The sequence below is a fragment of the Dictyostelium discoideum genome (assembly GCF_000004695.1).
Source record: "Dictyostelium discoideum AX4 chromosome 3 chromosome, whole genome shotgun sequence".
Classification (NCBI taxonomy): Eukaryota; Evosea; class Eumycetozoa; order Dictyosteliales; family Dictyosteliaceae; genus Dictyostelium; species Dictyostelium discoideum.
In genome coordinates, this window is record NC_007089.4 from 3075367 (window position 1) to 3092866 (window position 17500).

Below are 17500 nucleotides of genomic sequence, written 5' to 3' on the forward strand. Positions count from 1 at the left end.
ACAACAATGGAAAGAATTAATCATTATAAGAAAAAGATTAAAAAAGTTTTCTCTATTATAATTAATGAATGTTTAAATGAAGAATTAATAGTTGATGTTTTTAAAAATTGGTCAAAAGATTTAAATCAATTTTATATAATTTCATGTAGCATTACACCATTTCCGATATTTCAAATTTTAGCTGGTATTGGTGAAATTACTTCATTCACTTCTGATTTTTTAAATGATAGTAGTAATTGTATAAATAATAACAATAATACCACTACTACTACTAATAATAATAATATTGATAATAATAAACCATATAAAACTGGTATAAATTATTTATCAAATATTCAATTTTTTGAGATTTATGGTATGGAAATAACATTTGATGAATTGGAAGTATTGATTACACCAAAGATAACGCCTAAATTAAGATACTTATCAATTAATATATGTTTTGATAAGTTGATGTATTTTTTAGCAACTGAACAGGAAAGAGTGAAATTAAACATTCCAAGATGTAATTGTTGTAGTCTTTTAAACGAACAATTTGGTTATGACCCACAAGATCAAAAAGATTTCGATGCTCATTGGGCAACCATTTCAAATTTGTTAAAAAATAATAAAACTTTGAAAGCTTTGGATTTAGGTCACGAATGTACTGACGCTGGTGAACTTATGAATTGGGGAGACACTTTTCCAACTAGTTTTGTTGAAAGAGTTGGTGCTTTAGTATCCTCAATTCCAAATTTAAGTAGATTCATCATGATGGGTGCTAATTGTCCACAAATATTTCACGAAATTGCAAAACAAAATAAATCAATCATTCATTTCGAATCTGGTATCCTATCTGGTCTAACAGATCATTCAAATTATGCATTATCTTTGGAAACTCTAATTGAAAATAATCCACATATCGAATCTTTTAATTTCTCAAAATTTTGCTTTGCTTTAGAAAATGGTTCATATTCTTATAAAAAAATTTCAGTATTTAATTTTCCAAAAAAATAAAATTTAAAATTAAATTAATTAATTAAATAAATAAATAATAATAATAATAATAATAATAAAAATAATTGTTTTTTTATTTATTTATTTATCTTTTTGAAAAATTACCATTAAAATAAAAAAATGAATCAGAATAAAATGATAAATAGTTAAAGTAATTTGTAGATTGGAATGTATAAATAATGTTAAAATCATTTTGTAAATCAATGAATTTATAGGTAACTTGTGAATTATTGATGTCATTACCACCATCCATAATCATTAAATAATTAAAATCTGGTGAAAAGAAATAAGGTGTAAATTCAAGTGAAATTCCTGTAGTATTGAATGTAATTAATGTTGTTACTTGACTATTTTCTAAATTAAATTGATGAATTGAATAACTATTTCCAGACTCGTCATTGGAAATATAATAAACAGTTCCTGAGATTACGAATAATTCACCGCCATATTTTGAATATGGAAGATTTGAAGTTGGAATTTTATAAGTTTCAATATTCGTTACTTTACCATTCACAATTGGTGTATCAATTGATGTTAAATATGGTGTTGCATTATCACCATTACCATAATAAATGAAATACATTTTATTATTTATTGAATCGTAACTTGAAAATACTGTAACTGATGAATTATAATCTGGTAATTCAATTTGAATTAAGTTACTAATAAAAATAAAAAATTAATAAAAATAAATTAATAAAAAAATAACAACAATTTTTTAAAAAAAAAAAAATTATAATTTTATATGTAATTACAGTAAATGAGAATTAAAATCCCAATTTGAAAGTGTAAGATCAGGTAATGAACTTGAATAATCAATAGTTGGAATATAGAAATCGTTCCCGATTTGAATATATTTTTGATCAGGATTTGAACTTGTTAGATCAACATCAACAACTGGTTTAGACATAGTTGAGAATTGATTACTTTGAAAATTATAATCAACTGTTACAAAAAATGTTGGTCCTCCATCCTTTTGTTGATAACTTGATAAAGTTGTAAACTAATATTGAAAAAAAAAAAAATTATTAAATTGTTAATTTTTTAAAAAAAAAATTTTATTTGGAAATTATAATAATAATAATAATAATAATTACAGTTTGATCAACTAATGAAGAAATATATTTAACAGAAAGTTGTAAATTTTTTTTACCAGCTTGAATTAAGGGTAATGTATTATTAAAAACTAAATCACCAGTATTAATATCAATCATCATGAATGTATTATCATTAGTGAAAGTATATATGTATTGGCTTTGACTGTCTACAAAGAATGTGATTAATAAGATTTGCAAGATAATAAATAATATTTTCATTTTTAGGTTATTTAATTAACAAAACGAAAAAAAAAAAAAAAAATAAAAAAAAAAAAATAAAAAAAATAATAAAAAAAAAATAAAACTTTTGGAAAAAAAAAAAAAAAAAATCTAACAAAAACCATGGAATGACAACATTTCATAAATATCTTTTTATTTTTTATTTTTTTTTTTTTTTTCAAAAAATAATTGTCATAAATTTTAGTCCACAAATTATATTATGCTGAAAAAAAAAGAATTCTTTTTTTTCCACTTGGATTATTATTCAATTATAACAATATTTATACATTTATATTTTTTTTTTTTTTTTTATTTTTTTTTTTTAACATTATTTTTAGAATTGTTGCATTTATTTTTTTTTTTTTTTATTTTTATTTTACATTTATTTTTTTTTTTTTATTTTTATTTTAATGGGTTGGGGGTTAATCAGTTATTTTAATTCATTAATCTCACACTGAAAATTAAAAAAAAAAAATAAAAAAATAAAAAATAAGTGTTGATTTTAATTATAAAAAAAATAAAAAATAAATGTTGATTTTAATTATAAAATTTTAAATGGAAATATCCTAATGTTTTTTTAATTTTTTTTTGGAAACAAAAAGAATTTTGAAATGTTTTCAGCAATTTCAATTGTTTTTTTTTATTTTTTTTTATTTTTTTTATTTTTTTTTATTTTTATTTTATTTTATTTTTTTTTTTATTTTTTTTTTTTCAGTTTTAAAAAAAAACTATTTTTCTTTTTTTTTTTTTTTTTTTACAATTTATTATTTTTGGAAAATGTCAACCAAATCTATTGTTTTATTTGTTTTATTAGCAGTTGCAATTGTCTCTGGTGCACATCAATCATGTGTTAAGAGAGTAAATGCACCAACCTCAATTATTAAATCACAACTCCCAAGTGAATATATCGATGAAGATACTTTACCAACTCAATATGAGTATGTTTTATTACTTAATGAATAATAAATGATTATTATATAAGGTTTTTACAAGTTTCTTTGATTATTCTAATGTTTTATAATTTTTTTTTTTTTTTTTTTTTTACCCTAAAATAGTTGGAGAAATATTTCAGGTTCATCATACATCACTATTACCCGTAATCAACATGTAATTATCATCACATATATATATATTTATATCCTTTTTCTTATTTTTACAAATTATTAACATACTTCTATAGTTACCACAATGTATGTAATAGGTTTTTTAGGTTTATTTTTAGGTTTATTATAGGATTTTTAGGATTTTTTATTTGTATTTTTTTAAAAGGATTTCAAGAAAAACAAACAATTAACATTAAAATTTTATTTAATTTTATTTATTATTTTGAAAAATTCATTTAGATTGCGGTAGTTGTTGGGCTCATGTAGGTATTTTATTTTAATATTGTTTTAATTCATTTGATTTATAATGATATTAACTGTTTATTACTATTTATTATTATTGTTTTATTTTAGGGTACCACATCAGCTTTAGGTGATCGTATTAAAATCGGTCGTAAAGGTACTTTCCCAGAAGTTGTTCTTGCCCCACAAGTTTTATTAAACTGTGCTGGTCCAGATAATACCTGTGGTAAGTAATATGTTTTTTAAAAATAAATTTTATATTAGTAAATGATATCATTTACTAATCATTATAAAAATAAAAAATAAAAAATAAAAAATAAAAAATAAAAAATAAAAAATAAAATAAAATAAAATAAAATAAAATAAAATAAAATAAAAATAAAAAAGATGGTGGTGATCCAACTGAAGCATACGCCTATATGGCCGCTAAAGGTATCACTGATGAAACTTGTGCTCCATATGAAGCAATTGATAATGAATGTAATGCTGAAGGTATTTGCAAAAACTGTAACTTTGATTTATCAAACCCAACTGCTGATTGTTTCGCTCAACCAACTTATACTACTTATTTCGTTGAAGAACACGGTCAAGTTAATGGCTCAGTTGCTATGATGCAAGAAATTTTCGCTCGTGGTCCAATTGCCTGTGGTATGGAAGGTAAATATCAATTTATATTTTAAAAAATTACTATTATTATTTTATTATTATTTATTTTTCAAATCCAAGCAAAAAAAAATATTAATTAAATTATTATTATTATTATTATTATTATTATTATTATTATTATTATTATTATTATTATTTCAAAATTAAATAGTTACTGATGCATTCGAATCATACACAAGTGGTGTTTTCACCTCATCAGTTGGTTCAACTGGTGAAATTAATCACGAAATCTCAATCATTGGTTGGGGTACTGAAAATGGTGTTGACTATTGGATTGGTCGTAACTCATGGGGTACATATTTTGGTGAATTAGGTTTCTTTAGAATTCAACGTGGTATTGATCTTTTATCAATTGAAAGTGCTTGCGATTGGGCTGTTCCAAAGAACTTAGAATAAAAAAACATCTAAAATAATAAAAAATAATAAAAAAAATAAAAAAAAATATTAGTGTGTTATTACAATAATTTTTAAAAATCATTTACCAATCTATTCTTTTTTTTTTTTTTTTTTTTTAATTTTTTTTTTTAAAAAAGGTCTTTTGTGTTTATTTTTTTACAAGTTCACAAAAATGGTTAAATTAGTAACTGAGATATATTTTTTATTTAATTGGTGGTTCTTTTTATTATTTTTTTTTTATTTGAATAAATTTAAAATTAAAAAAATTAAATTTTATTTTAACAAATATAACACGTAAATATAATATATGTTTTGTTTAAAAATTAAAAAAGAAATATGTTAATAGATTTTCAAATAATTTTTTTTAATATTCTCATTATATTTTTTTCTTTTTTATTAATATTTTGTCAAATTAAATTCAATTTTAAAATTAACCACTTCTTTTATTAGTATTTTTTTCAAAATATTAAAACTTTGGTTTATAACTGAAGTTAATTTTTTTTAAAAAATAATAAAAAAATACCCACAAAAAAGAACCAAAAATTTAAAAAAATATAATTAAAAATTAATTTCTAAATATATCAAACTAATTTTCATTTACAATTAAAATTTAAAATCCTTAAATAAAGATATATAAACGATTAGTTTCAATTTTATTAAATTTTTTTATTTTTGTTTTTTTAAATTTAATTATATTCAGTTTCTAAATTTGGAAACATATAAAATCTTAATTAAATGACATTATTAAATGACATTAAAACATCATAACTACAATATTCTTTTAATGATCACATAATTCTAGATTTTTTATTTTTTTTTTTTTTATATTATTTTTTTTTTTTTTTTAAATTTCACCACATAAATGGAAATTCTAATTCTAGAATTTATAAAAGTGATAAGGTTTTTAATAGTGAGTGGAAGTAAAAGTAGTGGGGGTGGTGGTGTAGAGTGGTTTTTTTTTCTTCTTATATAGTCATAATGGCATCAATTTTAATTTTTTTTTTTTTTTTTACTATATCTGATATAACTAAATTTTTATTCAAATAATTTAAAATTAATTTTTTTTTAATTTTTTATTTTCCTATAAATATTTTTCATTAAAAAAAAAAAAAAAAAAAAAAAAATTTATAATTATATAAAAATAAAAAATATAAACAAATAATTTAATAAATAATAAAATAAATAATAGCAATAATTAAATAAATAATTAAATAAAAAAATAAAGAAGAAAATAAAAAATGAATAAAAATATTAAAGATATGAAAATTGTAATTTGTGGAGGCGGAATGAGTGGCTTGGGATTGGCAAGAGTACTTCAATTAAAAGGTTGTAAAAATGTTAAAGTTTATGAGAGATCAACTCATAAATATTCAAGATTACAAGGTTCGTCATTAGATTTACATGCAAAACTTGGTCAAAAATTAATTATAGCAGCAGGTTTACAAGAACAATTTGCAGCCTTTTCAAGACCAGATGGAGAATGTTTTTCATTTTGTGATAAAAGTGGAAATATTAATGTCAGAAAACCATATTTAAAGATTGCTAGTAAAAGACCAGAAATTGATAGAGGTGATTTACGTGATATCCTTATGGATTCATTGTTACCAGATACTATCGAATGGGATTATCATTTCAAATCATTGAAACAAATCGAAAATGATCAAATTGAATTAACATTTACAAATAACGATGGTACAATTGTTAGAGATGCCGTCATTGCAGATTTGGTTATTGGATGTGATGGTGTTCATTCAAAAGTTAGAAAATATGTTACTCTTGATCAATTTAAACCAGAATATATGGGAATTACAATGATTGAAGGTGAAATTACTGATGCAAAGAATTCATGTCCTGAAATTTATAATTTAGTTAATCAAGGTTTAATGTTTGTTATGGAAGATGGAATTGTAATGTTAGCTCAACAAAAAACAGATGGAAATATTGTATTTAGTTTTGCTCAAAAAGTTGAAAAAGATTGGATAAATAATCAAGGTTTTAATTTATCAGTTAATTCATCATCATCTGATGATGATGTTAAAAACTACTTAAAAAATAAATTAATTCCATCATGGTCACCAATATTCCATAGATTAATTGATTCATCAATAACACCATTCAAACCAAGAGTTTTATATCGTGCACCAATTAATCAAGAGTGGAAATCTCAATCAAATATTACAATAATCGGGGATGCAGCCCATTCAATTTCTCCATTTGCTGGATTAGGTTGTAACATTGCATTATATGATTCTTTTGAATTGGCAAATATTTTAACAAAAGATATCGATTGTACAACTCAAAAACCATTATTGGAAAAAATTCAAATCTTTGAAAAAAGTATGTTAAATAGATGGAGAACTGCAGCAAAAGAAACAATGGAAAATGAAAATTCTGTTTTCTTACCAAATGGTATAGATGCTTTAAAAAAAAGAATTGGTGGAATTTATTATTATTTTAATTGTATTTTATCAGTAAGCAAAGTTGTGAATTATATTAATTATTTTACTGATTTAATTTTATTAACTAAATAAATAAATAAATAAATAAATAGAAATTTTAAATTATTATATATATATATATTTTTAAATTATTTATAATTTTTTTATTATTTATATTTTATATAAGTTTAAACAATTTGTTTTAAAAATTTTAAAAGCAAATTCTTTTGATTCTTTTAAAGTTATTTCATTATTTTTTAAAGATTTTGAAAGAACTTTGAATATTATATTTCTTGCCCAAATTGAACCGAGATAGAATAATTCAGGTATATAATGACTATCAGAACTATAAATGATTTTATCAATTGGAGCTAATTCTAACATTGATTGAATTGAATTTTTCATACCACTTATTGAGAGGAAAGGAATTGCTAAACCAATATCAACATATACATTTGGATAAACCCAACTTAAAAATCCTGCTTCCCTAAAAAATGGATAAGAGCAATGTAATAATACAATTGGAACATTTGGATATGATTCAATTAATGGTTTCAATAATAATGGATTTGATAATTCTAATGATAAATCTGAATCACCAAATCCAGTATGAATTTGAATTGGCATTGGTTTTGATAATGTTGATGAAACTCCCATTGCAATATGAATGAAAAAATTAATCATTGTTTTATTTTCAATTCTATAATTAGTTTGATTGATTGTTGTTATAATATTACCACTACTATTATTAATATTATTATTATTATTATTATTATTACTATTATTAATTTGAATTTCATTAATTACTTTTTCAAATTCTTCTAAAACTTTTTGAATTGATGGATTTTCAACACCTAAACCACATCTATACGCAACAATACTTTTTAAACCAATTACTTTAATATCATCAATTGGATTATCAATTGTATCTCTAAATAGTTTTTCAACGTATGTTTTCCAAACAAAAAATGACATACCATTGGTTTTTGCATCTATTAAACTTTTCTCTAATAATGTTTCCAATCTAATTACTTTGTAGACCTTTGTAAATTGTGAATGCCAACTATTTGATTTCAATGGTAACTCTACAGAGTTTATTGAGAATTTTAATGAATCATCTAAAATTATTGCTTCAATATTTGATCTTGTAAAAACTCCTCTCATTATATTATCTGTACCAATTTCATTTCTTTTCATATTTATTTCATGTTCAATTATATTTTCATCAATCTCTCCATTTTCTTCCTGTTCTTCTATAAAATCTTTACCATAATAAAATTTATAAATATCTTTTATACTTCTTTTAAATATCAATGTACTCTTTTTTTTTTTTTTTTTTTTTTTTTTAAAATAAAATAAATTATAATTAGTTTATTTAATTGTTTACTTTAAAATAAAATAATTAAAATTACTTTTAGTTGATTTAAAAATAATGGATTATTTATTGAATCACCCTCTGATAAAACAAAAGCTAACGGTAATTCAATATTTGGTTGTTTATCTATAACATTATGACAATGATGATCGATTATTGGTAAAGTTTTAATAAAACTTTCCAATTGATTAATTTTATCTTGCATATTCATGATTTTTAAACAATATATAAGATGATGTAAAAATTTTATTATATCTGGTGAAAAAAAAAAAAAAAAAAGTGTATCTAATAAAATGGTGAAAATTTTAAAAAAAAAAAAATAAAAATAAAATAAAAAAATAAAAAAAAAAATTGATTTAATAAATTGTTTATTAATGAAAACAATTTAATCTAAGATTTAATTTTAAATTTCTGTTTTTTTTGTTTATTTAATAAATTTTGTAATCAGTTTGTTTTTTTTTTTTTTTTTTTTTTTTAAATTTTTAACACTAAAACTAAGCTATTATTAGAATGATCTAAAGATGGTGAATAATCTTTAAGAGGTGAGGATATTTTGCCTTTATCGTTACTATTATTATTATTAATATTATTATTATTATTATTAATATTATTATTATTAATATTATTATTTTCACCCAAAATTCCTTTTTTTAATTGTACAATTTGATTACTACTATCACAAATTCTAATTTTAATTGAGAGTTTATTATCATTATTATTATCAACATCGGATATATCAATTGAACCATCACCAATTAATTCATCAAAACAATAATGTAAAATCTTATTTAAATGATTTAATAAATATTCTTGATCAACTTCCTTTAAATTGTTATATAAACACTCTGTTAAGTTTAAATTTAAATTCACATTTTTCTTTTTTTCTTTTAAAATCTTGGAAAATGAATCTTTAATCATTTCAACCAAACTAAATCCATTATTATTACTATTACCGCCGCCACCACCAAAATTATTATTTAATTTGAATAGATTATTTAATAAATCCAATTGTTCCTTTGAGAAGGTATTTGGATCTTTTTTAATTAAATTAAAAAGATCACCAATACAATTTGAAACATTCTTACTACTTTCAAGTTGTTCTTGCTGTTTTTTTAATTGTTTTTTCAAACTTTCATTCTCCTTTTCCAATGATAAATCTTTTAATATGAATAAATAAATAGTTTGGCCAAGTGTTTCATCGAAATGAATTTCTTTAATTAAAACTTTGGCGGGTATAGATGTTGTTGGTTGATTATGTGGACAAATTTGAGTTTCAAAGAATTTATCTTGTTCATTCTTTGAATAACGATTTGAATTTAAAAAATAATTTTTTTGTAATGCTCTATAGAAAAATGATGTTGCTGAACTTGTTGTTTTATCATTATTATTACCATTATTATCATTATTATTATTATTATTATTATTATTATTATTATTATTATTATTATTATTATTATTATTATTATTATTATTATTATTATTATTATTATTATTATTATTATTATTATTATTATTATTATTATTATTATTATTATTATTATTATTATTATTATTATTATTATTATTATTATTATTATTATTATTATTATTATTATTATTATTATTATTATTATTATTATTATTTGATTCAATATAGTTATTTTCTTTTAAAAATGGAAATAATGAAAATATTTTTAATTGTGATAATTGTGATATTGAAGCTTTATTTGTAGAATGAGAAATTAAAGTATTGACAGCTGAAGGATTCATATCAACGATTGTGCCATTTTTATCAACTGTTAAGATTGGATTATCAGAATTTCTAGAGATAGTACTTGAAATTTTCTCTTTAATTGATTGAATTTTAAGTTCTTCAGCTTTAGTGAAATAAACACCTAAAATATTTGCTAAACCAATGAGAGTATTTTGTTCAATTGAAGAATACTCTCGTTCAATGGTTGAACCAATTACAACAAATCCACAAACTCTTTCACTTAATGAAGAGACATCACTTGCAGTTATACTCTTTATACCATATTGATTTAAATAGGGTGTGAAATACTTTTGAAATAAAATCGAAAAATAGGGTAATGAACCACTTCCAATATCATTATCATTATTGTTATTTCCATTATTGCTATTATTATTATTATTATTATTATTATTGTTATTGTTATTATTATTGTTACCATTATTGCTATGATTATAACTGTCCCAAAAATCACCAGGTAATTGAAATCTTGGCATTGAAAGAATATCATGTTGTGGTATTATCTCTTGATTATCATCTTGAACATTATTTACAACAGCATCAACAAACATTTCAAATCTATTATTTGGGTTTATTTTAAATAAAACTGATACTTGAGAATTTAATGATACTGTACAACTCTTTAATATTAACTCTACAAAATTAGTTTTTCCATCCATCATCACTGAATAATTACTATCAATCATAACTTTATTACTTTCTAATTTTTCATTATTAATATTATTAATATCATTTAAAAAATCAATTAATTTATTTGAGCATGAAATTAATTCTTCCTAAGAATTTATTTTTATCATCATTATTAGTAAAATTATATAAATTAAATCAAATCAAATTAAATTTTTAATATTAAACTTACTTGTTGTTTTGAATATGATACCATTTCATGATGTGCAAACCACATATCGGTAACATCAATACAAGAACCAACGAAACCCATAAATTCACCAGAAGGAGAATAACGTGGATGACCTGTGTCCAATACCCAGCGATATAAACCATCATATCGTTTTAAACGATATTCCATTTTAAATGGTCTTCTTGCATTAAAAAATGATACATAAATGTCTAAACAATTGTCTAAATCATCTGGATGAACTCCATTTGCCCATTGATTACCAACTTCCATATCCAATGTTTTCCCTGTGAAATCTAACCAACATTTATTAAAATAAAAACACTTTTTATCTAATCCCGAAATCCATAAGGCAAATGGTGCAGAATCTGCAATAATCTTGAAATTCTTTTCTGCTTCCTCTAATTCCTCCTCCATTTTCTTTTTTTTTTGAAAAATTTAGAAATATAAAATTATAATTTTTTTTTTTTTTTTTTTTTTTTTTTTTTTTTTTGTGTTTTTTTATTTTTTATTTTTTAAAATTTTAAAATTAAAAAATAAAAAAAATAAAAAAAAAGATGGTAATAATATTTGTGTGTTGTGTTTAGAATTATTTTGAAAATAAAATATAAAATAAAAAAATTAATTTTTGAACATAAATAGGTTATAAGGAAAAAAAAAACAAAAAAAATAAAAAAAATTAAAAAAATAAAAAATAAAAATTAAATAAAATAAAAAAAAAATAAAATAAAATAAAATTAAAAATAAATAAAAAAATAACCTTTTTTTATTTTTTTTTAATTTTTTATTATTTTTAATTTTTTTTATTTTTTTTTTCTTTTTAAACACAATAAATCTATTATAACGATCCATTAAAAAATCAATAGAATATGAGGAAAATTAAAAAAAAATCTACCCCCAACTGCGTGCATAGTGGAAAAATTTTTTATAAAAACTGAAATGGGAATTTAACCACAGATTTCAAATTTGGGATTTTTTGTTTTTTTTTTTTTTATCTATTTCGGAATTGTGTGTATTTAGATCACCGGAAATAATAATAAATTATAATAATTATTTAGTAACGAAAAAAAATAACCTTTAATATTTATTTATTTACTTATTTATTTTTTTGGTTTTTTACTTGGTTTTTTTTTTTTTTTTTTAATAATAATTTATTTATTTTTTTATTTTTTATTTTTTTTTTATTTTATTTTATTTTATTTTGTTTTGTTTATTTTTTTTTTTTTTTTTTTTTTTTTAGTTATCGCTATTATTAATATTTTGAGGAGTTCCATTGTTATTTGAAGTTGATGGTGAATTTGGAGAATTTGAGGGTTTTGGTGAAATGATTAAAGGGGCTGAACGTTGAGCACCTGACATACTAATGTTGCTTGGATTATTACCTCTATTTACAGAATTTGGTGAGAGTGGATATTGTGGGTTTGGTGGATTAGAATTTGTTTGTACATCATCCATGTCATCAGAAATAATTACAGAACTTTGTTGATTGGTTGGGTTTGATGTATTCATATTATTATTATTATTACTATTATTATTATTATTATTATTTATATTATTATTATTATTATTATTATTATTATTATTATTATTATTATTATTACCTGATAAAATTGGTGAAGATGTTGAAGAATTAAAATTTGTTGGTTGATTGTTATTACTATTATTATTATTATTATTACTATTATTATTGTTATTATTATTATAATCATTATTATTGTTATTAATATTATTATTAGATTCACTATCACTAGTTGATAAAGTTGTTGTTGTACTAGTAGTTGTAGTTGTAGTTGTTATTGAGGTATTTTCAATAGTTTGAGATTGTTGTGGAGATTGTTGTTGTTGTGCTTGTTGAGCTTGTTGTTGTTGTTGTTGAAGTTGTTTTTGTCTTTCTAATTGTTTATTACTTAAAGAATTTGTAATATTATTATTAATATTATTCATATTATTATTAATAAAGTTAATTGTATTTAAATTATTTTTCTTTCCTCTTTTATTTGGATTACTGATGAAATTATTGATATTGAATTTTGGAATTGCAGTTTCTTGAGTTTCACTGAAATGACCATAGGAAATATTAGCAAGATGAATTTCCTCATCGGTATCTTCGATGAGTGCTTTAAGATGAGAATTAACACAACGTTGTAATGAATTTGTTTTTTCGATACCATAACCACCTTCCAATACAGAGATGATTCTACCTTTACAATATTTGAAAGCGACAGTTTTAATCATTTTAGTAATGACGAAATAATCCTCTTCATTTAATTTCAAACCATTGGTTGGATCATCTTTATGGCCATCGAAACCAGCTGAAAGGAAGATTAATTGTGGTTTGTAAGCTTCAAGTCTTGGAATGATTTTATTCATCCATTGTTGAAGGAAAACTGCGGAACCTGTATTACGTTTCAAGCCAATATTTAAAATGTTACCATCGAATTGACCCGACACCTCATCGATATCACCAACATCTTGACCGGTACCAGGATAAAAGTAACGTTTTTCATCACATACATGAATTGAAATGAAGAGGAAATTGTCATCACCACTTAGGATCTCTTGAGTTCCATTACCATGATGAACATCGAAATCCACCACAGCAATTCTACTATAACCGGCGGTCAATGAAGCATACTTGGCACCAATGGCAACGTTATTGATTAAACAATAGCCTTGAGATGGCGCATCACTTGTTCTACCATAACGACCAGCATGATGACCAGGTGGACGAATGGCACAAAAAGCACGAGTATAACCAGAACGACTAACTGAATCAACGGCGGCACAAACTGAACCACTTGCTCTCAATGCGGCTTTAATGGAACGATGTGAAACAAAGGTATCGTAAATGTTATCATCATCACCCTCGAAATCTTTATGAGAGGCAACAGTAACCATAGCACCACTTTTATCACTCTCCAAATGAGTTTCAAACTCTGAATTCTCTGGTGGTAAACTAGTTTCCAACTTTTTAATATAGTTTGCATCGTGGACGGCCATAACATAACGCATATCGACCTCTGGTGGATTGTCAAAGATATCAACCAATGGATTGCTTGCAAACTCGTTTATACAACTGACAGCGACTTGAATACGATCAGGTTTCTCCAAATGAAAGTTTGGAACTTTATGTTGCATGCAAATCTTGTGATAGATTGCAATGGTTTTAAATTTATTCTTTATATCAACTGTGGTTGGAACGATTACAGGTTGACCATCCTCGCCCATTACTGTGGTTGTAGTGTTTGGAATTGCATTATCCAAAGCATTTGGTGGATGTGGTATTTGTGTCTCCAATTTATTTTGAAGTTGTGATAGTTTATTATTGATTAACTTTTCACATTCACCAACTCTTGATTCATAAAAGTAATCATGGATCCAATAGATTGATTCAACCATTGTAATCAATAACTTGAGAGCGTAAATCTCATTCTCTAGGGTGGCTTGTTGAGATTTTGTCTCCTTTTCTTTGTCAGAGATACCATTTTTAATTAATAACATATCGACTTTTAGCTCACTTGATTTCTTTTGAAGAGTATCACGAATTGATTCGTGAGCTGCAATTGCACCACGTACTTTACTTAATGAATCTAATAGCTCTACCTCTTGATATTTAAATTTATGAATTTCATCCAAGTTTGCTTTGATTTGATGTTCAATTTGTTCAATCTCTGTGCTAACTTTATTACTTCTAAGACTTTCCTCCATGAGATTATCCTCGAGATCATGTTGATAATCGGCGATAGCACGTAAAGCAACTTCAATTGAATAGATTAAAGCATTTCTGGTTGAACAACATTCTTTACCAATTAAACCTGCAGTTTCATGATTTTCAAATACCATTGTGATTGCTCTTTCCAATGGTACATTACGAGCGTTGGTTGTCATATTTTCAAGGGCACCCTCTTCCAATGATTTCAACTCTGAATACATCTCAACCACTGATTGTGATGATAATAAATTTCTCTTTATTAAATTTGATAATTCTTCAATCATTCTCCAAACTAAACCATAATCTGATGCCCAACGTACAGTTTTTATTCTCATCATTAAATCAACAAAGTTATCAATACGTTCTTTAATTTCATCTGGTGGATTTTGAGATAATGTTGAAAAGAATTTAACTGCTGTAAAAGTTTGATCAACGAAATTATCAATTGGATTCAATGGTTCTCTATTTGGTGATAAAACTGATTCAATTAAATTATTAAAATTACCATTATTTTGTTGTTGATGTTGATGTTGTTGTTGTAATGCTTTCAATTGTTGAAGTTGAGCTTGTTGTTGTGATAAACGAGCTTGTTGATGAGTTTGTTGTAATTGTTGTTGTTGTTGTACCATTAATGTATTTGGTGATGGTGGTGTTGCTGAATAACCCTGTTGTTCAACCACAACCGTTGTATTTTTAATAATACCTCCACCAGCAGCACCACTACTACCAACCATCACTGAATTACCAATAATTGATGTTGGTGATGGTGGTGCACTATCTTCATCATTTCTCTTTTTAGTATACTTTCTAGTTTCATAAATATCTGATGATGCATTAATTTTCTTTCTTAATCTTTTTTGATTTTGTTGATTATTTGGTGAACCTGATGGATCAAATCCACTATTATTATTATTATTATTTGAATTATTATTATTATTATTATTTGAATTATTTGAATTAAATTGTGATGATCTTTTTTCATTTGGTGAAGTTTGTTGTTGTTGTTGTTGTTGTAAAAATTGAGCTTGAGCCATATCAAGTTCTGGACCTCTACGGAATTTTCTACTAATTGAGGTTAAACCTGGATTTAATTGTTCTTTAACCCAACGAGTTCTTTCTTTTTCTTTTGCTTTTGTACGTACGAATTGACAAACCCAACAAATCCATTTATTACCATTTGGATGATTATTATGTTTCATGGCTGCAATTTCAACACAATCATTACAAAAACCAAATGCACAACCATTGTTACCACAATGATGTAAATCTTTTTTATCACCACAAATGCCACAAACTTTATCTTTTACTCCACTCGATTCATCATTAACGAAATCACCTCTTCTTAATGCTTCTGAAATTCTCACTTCACTCTTTATTGCATGAGTTTTACATGTTGGAATTAAACATGGTCTTAATATTTTTAATGATCTATCTGCTTTAACACATCCAACAAACCAACATGGTCTAATCTATAAATTTTTAAAATTAAAAAAAATAATAAAAATAATAAATAATTAGTAAAAATTATTTATTTTTTTTATTTTTTTCATTTTTTTTTTTTTTTTTAAAAACTTACATCTAAATGATTTGGTACACTTTTTTTACTTGTTTTATATTTTGTTTTCTTTTTTGGTTGACCCATGTCTTCTTCTTCTTCTTCAAATTCTTCACCAAATTCTTCTTCACCCAAAGAATTATTTTGATTATTTTGATTATTTTGGTTATTTTGATTATTTTGATTAATTTGATTAATTTGATTATTTTGATTATTTGGATCTGATGTTGTTGTTGATGAACCTTGAGTAGCCTGAATATATTGTTGTAATTGAATTCTTTTTCTTTCTTCTGATCTTGATCCATTTGTCTTTGGTCTACCTCTAGCTGGCCTATTATTATTATTGTTATTATCATTATTACTATTATTATTATTATTATTATTATTAATATTATTATTATTATTATTGTTATTATTGTTTTGATTTAAATTTTGATTATTATTATTACTATTGTTAGTGGTGGTAGTTGTAGTAGTGGTATTATTGTTATTATTGTTATTATTATTTTGATTTTGATTTGATTGGTTTTCATCTTGTGGTTTATCATTTGTAGACATTATTGAATCATCATCTTCACCAACACCACCATCACTTTCTTCAGATAACATTAGATCTTTTTCTTCATCTGATGTTAATCTTGGTCTTTTATTGGTTTTTAATGCTGATTGAGTGTTTGGTGTATTATTTGTTGATGTTGAAATACGTTTTGGTACTTTTCCATCCGGTGTAAATATAGTTGGTGACTCTGGTGTAGTTTGTGATAAATGTGTATTTGTTGATTGTTGAACTTTTGATGGTCTCTGTAATTTTTTAAAAGTTTATAAAAAAAATAAAAAAAATAATAAAAATTAAGAAATTAGTATTTACACATTAGAATTATTATTTAAAAAAGATGTACTTACACCTCTTCTTTTACCACCAGCTGAATTAGGATTTTGATTTTGTCTTCCATCAGCATCCTCATCATCATCTTCCATTTCATCTTCATCTTCTTCGGCACTATCAGATAATTCATGTTCTTCAAAGTTTATATCATCTTCTGATCCACTATCTTCAAGTGTAACTTGTTGTTCTTCTGTAACTTGTGAGTTGT

At 23.3% G+C, this 17500-nt stretch overlaps 7 protein-coding genes across 7 annotated transcripts in view; 3 read left to right on the forward strand and 4 right to left on the reverse strand.

Moving 5' to 3' along the window:
* The window catches only part of DDB_G0280379 (hypothetical protein), a gene marked incomplete at both ends in the record, with an annotated part of 1659 nt that extends 663 nt beyond the window's left edge, over positions 1-996 (forward strand). Inside the window, one exon of the mRNA XM_636200.1 lies at positions 1-996. This exon is cut by the window's left edge and continues 663 nt beyond it. Within this exon, the coding sequence (XP_641292.1) occupies positions 1-996 (996 nt within the window).
* An 85-nt stretch (positions 997-1081) lies between these two features.
* Positions 1082-2312, reverse strand: DDB_G0280185 (hypothetical protein; the record flags this gene model as incomplete). Its single annotated transcript, XM_636201.1, has 3 exons — positions 1082-1658; positions 1752-1999; positions 2094-2312. The coding sequence occupies 3 exons, from the start codon at positions 2310-2312 to the stop codon at positions 1082-1084; spliced, it is 1044 nt and encodes a 347-aa protein (XP_641293.1).
* Positions 2313-3089: 777 nt separating this feature from the next.
* DDB_G0280187 (peptidase C1A family protein) lies at positions 3090-4720 on the forward strand (the record flags this gene model as incomplete). The annotated part of the gene is made up of 7 exons (XM_636202.1): positions 3090-3250; positions 3368-3419; positions 3493-3502; positions 3656-3678; positions 3770-3884; positions 4046-4315; positions 4476-4720. The coding sequence occupies 7 exons, from the start codon at positions 3090-3092 to the stop codon at positions 4718-4720; spliced, it is 876 nt and encodes a 291-aa protein (XP_641294.1).
* A 1238-nt stretch (positions 4721-5958) lies between these two features.
* On the forward strand, positions 5959-7251 carry DDB_G0280189 (FAD dependent oxidoreductase domain-containing protein; the record flags this gene model as incomplete). The annotated part of the gene is made up of 1 exon (XM_636203.1): positions 5959-7251. One exon carries the CDS (start codon positions 5959-5961, stop codon positions 7249-7251), a length of 1293 nt encoding a protein of 430 aa, XP_641295.1.
* A 78-nt stretch (positions 7252-7329) lies between these two features.
* DDB_G0280191 (amidohydrolase 2 family protein) lies at positions 7330-8744 on the reverse strand (the record flags this gene model as incomplete). Its single annotated transcript, XM_636204.1, has 2 exons — positions 7330-8478; positions 8571-8744. 2 exons carry the CDS (start codon positions 8742-8744, stop codon positions 7330-7332), a joined length of 1323 nt encoding a protein of 440 aa, XP_641296.1.
* Positions 8745-9007: 263 nt separating this feature from the next.
* DDB_G0280193 (hypothetical protein) lies at positions 9008-11556 on the reverse strand (the record flags this gene model as incomplete). The annotated part of the gene is made up of 2 exons (XM_636205.1): positions 9008-11059; positions 11143-11556. The coding sequence occupies 2 exons, from the start codon at positions 11554-11556 to the stop codon at positions 9008-9010; spliced, it is 2466 nt and encodes an 821-aa protein (XP_641297.1).
* Positions 11557-12375: 819 nt separating this feature from the next.
* The window catches only part of DDB_G0280195 (FYVE-type zinc finger-containing protein), a gene marked incomplete at both ends in the record, with an annotated part of 5324 nt that continues 199 nt past the window's right edge, over positions 12376-17500 (reverse strand). The window contains 3 exons of the mRNA XM_636206.1: positions 12376-16320; positions 16428-17207; positions 17310-17500. The exon at positions 17310-17500 is cut by the window's right edge and continues 199 nt beyond it. Of these exons, the coding sequence (XP_641298.1) occupies positions 12376-16320; positions 16428-17207; positions 17310-17500 (4916 nt within the window). The remainder of the gene's footprint in view (positions 16321-16427; positions 17208-17309) is intronic.